Raw genomic sequence first — 7,918 nt, forward strand, 5'->3', positions numbered from 1 at the left:
ATTATTCTTTAAAATGAAGACAGACTTCTCACCCAGCACAGAGGTCCCCAGGCAGAAAGGCAGCCCACCGGCACCCCTTCCTCCTGCATTGCCCCTGGCCCTTCGGCAAGTCTCACTGGGTCTAACCTCCAATGTACATCCTGAACCCACCAGCTTCTCACTGCCCCTCAAGACCCAGCTGCCTGCCGTGCTCATCCCTCCTTAGACCCACATGCCATAGTCTCCTGCTAGTCTCCTGGCAGCCCCACTTCCCCCTCCAACTCCTTCTGCCCAGCAGTCGAGGTTCCTTAAAATCCCCAACCAGGTAGTTGGCAAACACCAAGCAGTTGCCATGTGCTAGGCACTGTGATAAACCAGTCACTCTAGCTCAGTTGACCCTTTAATAACCCTGGGAATTAGGTACAGATAAAATCTCCGCTTCACAGTTGCAGAAACGGAGGCATAGAGCATCCAGCAATTTGCCCCAGGTCCACATGGTGGAACGGCAGAGCTGGGATCCAATCCCCCTGGAGCACACACTCTTCACCACCTCCCCACCTCACCCCCTTACAGCCTGTCTGTGCTCCTCTGTTTCTGCTCCAAGCATTGAGTGTGCGCCATCTGACCCTTGCCTGCCTCTCCAGCCTTGGCCCCCACTTCCTTCTCCTTGCCCACACTCCCTGGCTCCCCAACTACTCCCCTGCCTGGAAAGTTCTTCCTCTCATCTTCACATCACTGGGGTCTCTGTTCGAAGGCCGCCTCCTCCAAAAAGTCTTCCCTTATCACTCTTCCTAAAATAGCCCCCACTTTATTCTCTGTCCCTTTCCTGCTATCATTTTATCTGTAGATCTCATGGCATCCTGAGGTGACATCATCAAGTTACCTGCCTGAATGTTTACTTTCTGCCTCATCTCTCTAGAATGTCTGCTTCACGGGGGCACGGGCTCTTTACAGTAGCACAGTGAATGAATAAATACACTTGAGGCAGCCCATGAGGATGCTGGCCCAGACCTGCCATGTGGGACTGCCTGGCATCTGTCCAGTTCCCCTGCCCAGGGGGGCGCTTCTGCCCTCTGGGTGAGAGGTGGGACCCCATCCTTCTCTCCGGGGACCTGGACCAGCAGGAAAGAAGGTGAAGTGAGATCCTTGGGATTCCTTCCCGGTTTCTCCCCATCTGGTTCATCCCCGTAACCATGAGGCCTATAGCTCGCCAACCACCTAGAAGGTGAGCTCACAAACCTACCCTTCCAAAGTGGTAAAGATGTGAAGCATTGCCCCACCCAAGGAGATGTGCACTTTAAAAGAGGCCAAACAGGAATGACACATTACCCGGATGTCTGACTGTGCCATGACATGACTTCCAAGACCAGGATGCTGGAGGGGGCTGCTGTCTTTCCCTCTCCCAGGCCTTGGCACACAGGGCATTGCAGAAGAGTTTTGGGGAGAGTGGGAGGTGTGGGTCCACACTCACCCAGTGGGTCAGAGACTGGGATCTGGATGACCCCAACCTCAAATGTCCCATTTGAGGACTGCCTGCCGGCCACTCAACACTCCTCTTCCTTTCCCACCACGCAGAAGGCCTGGCTCTGTCCCCGAAGCGCCCCCAAATGATCCTCCGCCTCCACTTCGGGGACTCTCGCCAGAGACTTCCTCAGGGCACCCAGAACAAAGGCCTTACCCATTTCAATTCCGCAGATGACCAGAGCAGCGATCACTGCACCTGCCGACGTCCCAGCAAAACGATGGGTGGTTTCCAGCATCCGGGGGGCCAAGTCTCGGAAGGCATCCACAGCCCCGGCCTGGTAGAAGGAGAGAAATCCACTACCAGAGAAGGAGATGGAATGAGGGGTGTCTGGATCCCCCTTGAACACCTGTTCTTCCATCTCCTCGGCCCCTCGGTGCTCGCCTCTCGGGCTGCCGCTCTCCTGCTGGAACTCCGACCAAGCTTCCCTGCCAACTCAGAACCTAGAAAGGGGCCGTCTCTCCTGGGTTGGCTGGGACACCCACGGATGGCGCCGGCAGCCACTGCCTGGGCCTGTCAAGCTCCTCCAGGAGGCAGTCCCAAAGGCTGGTGAAAGGCTTCGGGCCCCCGTCGAGGTGCAGAAGGCACCTTGAATGTGCGAGCAATGTCCTGGGCGTGCGGGCGCCCCCCTGGCTTCATCGCGTGGCTAGAGTCATCTCAGCCCCTGGACTGTGCTGCGGACGACAGGCAACATTGGCAGCTGCCACAGGGACCGTCCCAGAGAGGCAGGCACTGCTCAGCCCAGGAGGCTCCACACACCGAGTTGCAAAACCTCCGCTGATGGTTATCAGAGGCTTCCTCTCTCTCTCTCTCTGACACGCTGCAACAGCCAAGGAATTTTAGGCTGGCCTCCCTCCAAGGAGAAGGTGTCCCCACCCCCACAGGGGACAGAGCCAACAGGTCGGTCATGGTTTTTGAGGGGGACACCCTCACACCACCCGTGGCCCTGCCAGCATCACCCCTCCCTGGGCTCCTCTTCCAGGCCCTGTGGGGCGTGCGTGGTGTGTTACACAATTGTTTTTATTTGTTCTTGCGAAAGAACTTGTGTGTCTGTTCACATGTTAGGACATGACCATGGGCAAAATGGCAAAGGAAAAGAAGTCAGGCTTCAGGGCCGCACCCATCACCGCCTCTCCGTCTCTCCCCACCCTTTCTCCCCAGCCCTACGTTGACCCACTCTCCTGTAGCACCCTCTCACCAAGTCCCAGACTGTCGTGTATACAAGAAAAAATCGGACTGAACTCTAGATCACTCTAACTGTCTGGAGCTTCACACAGCACACTCTTCTAATGATAAATTTGAGATGACAATATTTAACCCTAAGAATGCACAGCTAGGGAGGCCACATATGGGGACCTCGGGGGCAGAGGTATTTTGGAGCCCTGAGGGCCAAGGGGCTGGTGCCTGGGGACCAAGTTTGGCTACAGGTCATGCCCCCTCTGGAGCTGTACACAGTGGCCCTGGAGAGGAGGGTCCCTCCTCAGTCCACAAATTTCTCTGCCTCGGATTTCACAAAGCTGGCAAGATCACATCTCTCTCCTCCCCCACAAGACCATGCAGTGGCAGAAACAGAATTAGAATGGGACACCAAGTCCCCTACTCGATGCTCGGTCCAGCTCCCCACTCTGTTACAATGTGATGTCAATGCTCCCCCCAACGCAAGGAACTCCCATGCACGCTTTGCCTCCCTGGTCCAGCCTGGAATCCACAATGCGGGCAATGATCAGGATTTGGTAAGAAAGGATTTTTCTCTCTTGGGTGGGTAGTTCCAGATACAGAATCACTTCCTCCATCTGGGAAGAGACCTTTTTTTTTTTTTTTTTTTAAGATTATTTCTTATTTGTTTGACACAGAGAGAGAGAGAGGGGTCACACATAGTCAGAGAGGCAGGCCGAGAGAGAGGAGGAAGCAGGCTCCCCGCTGAGCAGAGAGCCCGATGCGGGGCTCGATCCCAGGACCCTGAGATCATGACCTGAGCCGAAGGCAGAGGCTTTAACCCATTGAGCCACCCATGTGCCCCTGGGAAGAGACCTTTTGACCAAATGAGTGTGTAACAGGGAAAACGCGTGTATCCGTGGGCACACACACATGCACATGTGTGCAGAGAGAGGTATGAAGCTTACCGCTTCTTGGGACTAAGACCAGCCACTGTGAAATAACCAGAGAAACGCATGAGGCAGTCTGTAATTAAGGACTGACTTGTGCAGCACTGAGACTCCTACCAGGGAGGCGAAGATACGAGGGCGAGGAGCATGGTTTGGGGGATGTGAAGAAGCTAGAAAGATACGGCTATAAATTGCCGGGCATGTGGTACGTCTGTTATTATTAAAGGGTAAGAAGAGTCAAGGCTTCTGGAACAGATGGACGTGGGAGATGAGGTGGGATGGAAAGATGGGGTCGGAAGAGGAAGGCGTGATCTACTTGTGACATGAAGGAGGAGCAGTCAGGGAGCTCAGGCGTGGCAAAGAGACCTGGATTGGAGGGTGAGGAAGGAGAATAGCGCCACAGCCTCCTAGAGATGTGGACGCCCAGGCTAGCGCAGCAGCAGGAGGGAGACAAGCCAATGAAACAACGGCCGCAGAGCCTCTCGTGACCAGGGGACTGGCTGGATGAGGGTGAGTCACTGCAGTTTCCGTGTGTTCAGCCTGGGGGTCAGGAAGGGGTAGGCAGCCTTTGGCTGACTTAAGGAAATGGGGGCAGAGCTGGGGAAACTGGGTAGAGGATGAGTTAACTTGGAAAAGTGTCTGAGGAGACAAGAAGATGCTGGTGCTGGAGGCAGGGGGAGGGAAGGTTCCAGAGAGGGGAGCAGAGACCCCTGTCCTTGAGGCTGCAGAGAAGCGTGAGAAGTCGGAGGGGGTTGGCACGGGGCTATGTTAAAGAAAGACAACCTCGGACAAGTATTCTTTTTTGAGGTTCACCTCGCTATCCCCAGTAAAATAGGAAGAAGACCACCTTGCTCGACACAGGCTGCCTGAGCTCGAGAAGGCTGGGGCCCACTACCCTTTCAAGGACAGTGCCTTGTCCTGATGTGGCCTCTGGTGCCCCACTCTCCGCTTCCCAGGCCTGGCTGCTGGATTAGACCACAGTCCCTATGGAGCCCACATTGATGAGGGCCCATGGGCCGCAGGTCTCTCCTGTCCTGGGCCTTGGAGTTGAACACCTGAAAAGGTTTTTCTCATCTCCCCTTGTTTCTGACTTTACACTGAAAGCCCTAAGAACTTCAAGTGGAGGACATCAAGAAAAGATCACATGCCAGCATTTCTGCATTTGATTTTTCAAGTCGGCTCATAATCCCATCAGGGGTTTTGAACTCAGTTGGCACGGCCCATGTGACTCATCAGTCCCTGAGGCAGTCCCAGGCAAGAAACAGAGACTGCTCACCACGCACGATCCCAACAAGGCAACCTGGAACGAATTTACGGAAGAACCCGGAGTTCCCATAAGTATGAAATATGTGAAGCCTGCCAGGGCACAGCTCTCGGAGAGAAAGGCAGCATCTGGATTCTGGGTTAGTGTTCAATGATGGCACACCACCCTCTGCTCAAATTCTGTAACATGTTTATTTAGTGAAGAAACGGGTTGTTTCTTGAGGTGAGTGAGAATGAAGGTCACGGCATCGCCCATGAATAACCTTGCCAATAATGTTTAACCTGAATCTAATTCAGACTTAACTTTCCAGTTCACAGTGAATACAGATTTTGAAGGAAAAAGTGAAGAGTGCCGGGTGGAAATAACAAGACAAAGCGAAATTATGGGAAGGGCTGGTAGCTCCATGGTAGCCATTCCCTGTCCACTTGTTCTTTGCCCACACCCCTATAAAGCAGCTGAAAGACCTGATCCTTGATTTTCCAGACACCCCCCCCCCTTGATCTAGAAACAATCATTAGATCCAATTGCGGTCAGTGAGAAGCAAGCGGAAATCTGCTAGTGTCTTCTAAGGAAGACTTTCCTCTTTGGTAAAAGGAGAAAGGTACATAGGGAAAGCCCCTTTTGCTCCATCCGTCATTTTTCCTGCCCGAGATGCTGCCCTGTGAGAACTCGATGTTTGGAGCTATAACAGTCATCTAGTACCCATTGGGGGAAACATGACAGACACAATGGAGTCTATGAGTTATCTATTGCCGTGTCACAGATTACCTCACAACTTAATACCTTACAGTAACACTTATGATCTTACATAGTTTCTGAGCATTAGAAAGCCAGAAATGGCTTGTCTGAGTGGTTCAACACTCCCATGGCTGTTGGTGGGCATCAGTTCTTCTCTGAGTTAGAAAGCTCTGATGCCTCACTACATGGACCTCTCCAAGGGGCTGTTTACAAGAGGGTGGTGTGCTTTCCCTGGAGTGAGATGCAAGGAAGTGAGAGAGTGGAAGAGAGAGAAAGAGAGAAAGAGAGAGAGAAGAACAAGAAATAGCGTGAACCCAATATAGAAATTATAATCTTTTTATAACCTTATCTCAAAGGTGACACCGGCCCTTCTGCATTATTCCATCGGCCACATGGGTCAACCCTGGTACAATGTATGAGGGATGTGAATACCAGAAGGTAGGAATTGTCAAGGGTTGATTTTGGACGCTGGCTACCACCCTGAGAATAGCAAAAGAATCTTTGATCGACTATTGGTGTATTCTCCGTGGTGAATGTGGTGCAAATGTTTACACCAAATGAAGCTTAGGGAGAGAGAGAAAATCTGACTCAATGGAAGTGGGGACAGAGCTTGCAGGTATCCTGTCATGTTGTCCTTTATATGACCTTGAGATAATTCATGCAGCCTAAATCATATCTTCTCATTATGAAATAGCTCCCACATAAAGTAAAGTACCCAAAATAGAACAGCAAACATCCAAGTACCTACCAGACATATTGAACAACCTTAACATTTTACCACATCTCAGTCAAATATTTGTTTGGGCTTAAAAGAGTGAAACACCGAAGGGTGGAGGTGAACCTCCTTTGAACCCTTTCTTAATCTTACCTCCCTCTCCTTCCCATGGGAAACCAGGTTCCCAGATTGGACAGAATTTGTCCATGTTTTTTACACTTTTATTACATGAATAGGATTTATTAAAAAATGTATAGTATTGTTTTCAACATATTTCTAAATTTCACTTAAGCAAACACACTGATTTATTCTGCGATTTGCCATTATCGTCCAGTGTTATGATACACAAGGCTCTCGTCTTTTCCGTTTTGCTGCTTTTGGGTAACCTATTATGGGATTGTGGGACAACATATTTATCATTCTACTGATGGACCTTCTGGTTGTTTCTAACATTTCACTATAACCAACAATGTTGCAGTGAACACTTCCTTTGTAGGGCATGGGAATTTTTCAGGTCATTGTGTGGGTGTATTAATTGTACTCACGAAACCTGAATGTTCCAAAGGGACTGAGTGATGATGGGAGAGGCTAACGCCATTGAAAGAAGTTTTCTATTACAGTGGTCCCACCTTCTGCTGGGAACATTCTCCAAGACCCCCAGGGGGTCCCCGAAACCACGGGTAGTACTAAACACTATATATATGATGTTTTTTCATATATATATATATATATATATATATATATATATATATGATAAAGTCCAATTTAGGCACAGTAAGCACAACCATAATGAATACTAACACACTTATAACAAAATCCTATAAAAAGAGTTGTGTGAATGGGGCCTCTCTCTCAAAATATCTTACTGTACCATGCTTACCCTTCTCGTGCTGATGTGAGATGACAAGATGCCCCTGTGATGAGATGACGTGAGGTGAACGTCACAGGCGTGGGACATGGCATGGGGTTACTACTGGCTTTCAGGCATGATGTCAGAAGGAGGATCATCTGCTTTTGGTCCATGTTTGACCTCTGGTAACTGAAATCACGGAAAGTGAGCCACTGGTTAAGGAGGGACATCTGCACTTACATTTCCAGAGACCAGGAGACGTGCCATGCCAGGGCTATGAACTCTAGGCGTGGTCTCTAACTGTCTGGTAGCTTGCTCTGGGTGATGAGGGCAGAGGAATGTCACTTCCCAGAGTATGGGAGCCCGATAGAGGAGGTGGGTCAGAGTCTGGGCTCTAGATGGTGTGTGCTCCCAGCTCTTTGGTCTCTCCAAGAATTGACTAGCCCTAGGGTGAGAGGTGGGATAGGAGGGCAGTCCCTCTCCAGTCAGGGAAGCCACACAGGCTAGAGCTTCCAGAATATACAAAATAAGAAAATATAGTTAATACAAAGAGCATTCCTTCAATTTGATTACTGCTGTCTACAGTGGTAGTGCCAAGTTGTGCTCCCACTGAGAGTTTGTAAGAGGTATGGCTTTGCTTCTCTTGGTATTACCAGAATGAAAAACGTTACCAATCTGAGTGACATGAAATGCTATCTCGTTGTTCAGTGGATATTTTCCTGGTTATTCGTGAGGCTGGGCATCA

General features: G+C 50.5%; 1 protein-coding gene across 5 annotated transcripts in view; it reads right to left on the minus strand.

Moving 5' to 3' along the window:
* PNPLA1 (patatin like phospholipase domain containing 1) overlaps positions 1–7,373 on the minus strand; it is a 48,962-nt gene extending 41,589 nt beyond the window's left edge. For 3 of the 5 annotated variants that reach the window (XM_044254781.1, XM_044254774.1, XM_044254785.1), the window contains exon 1: positions 1,658–2,387. In XM_044254781.1, coding sequence (XP_044110716.1) covers positions 1,658–1,862 — 205 coding nt within the window. In that variant the 5' untranslated portion in view covers positions 1,863–2,387. Of the gene's footprint in view, positions 1–1,657; positions 2,388–7,203 lie in introns of those variants that run through there. The other 2 variants (XM_044254784.1, XM_044254786.1) reach the window with 2 other exon arrangements.
* Between the last annotated feature and the right edge of the window lie 545 nt (positions 7,374–7,918).

This window comes from Neovison vison, chromosome 1 (assembly GCF_020171115.1).
Source record: "Neovison vison isolate M4711 chromosome 1, ASM_NN_V1, whole genome shotgun sequence".
NCBI classification, from domain to species: Eukaryota; Metazoa; Chordata; class Mammalia; order Carnivora; family Mustelidae; genus Neogale; species Neogale vison.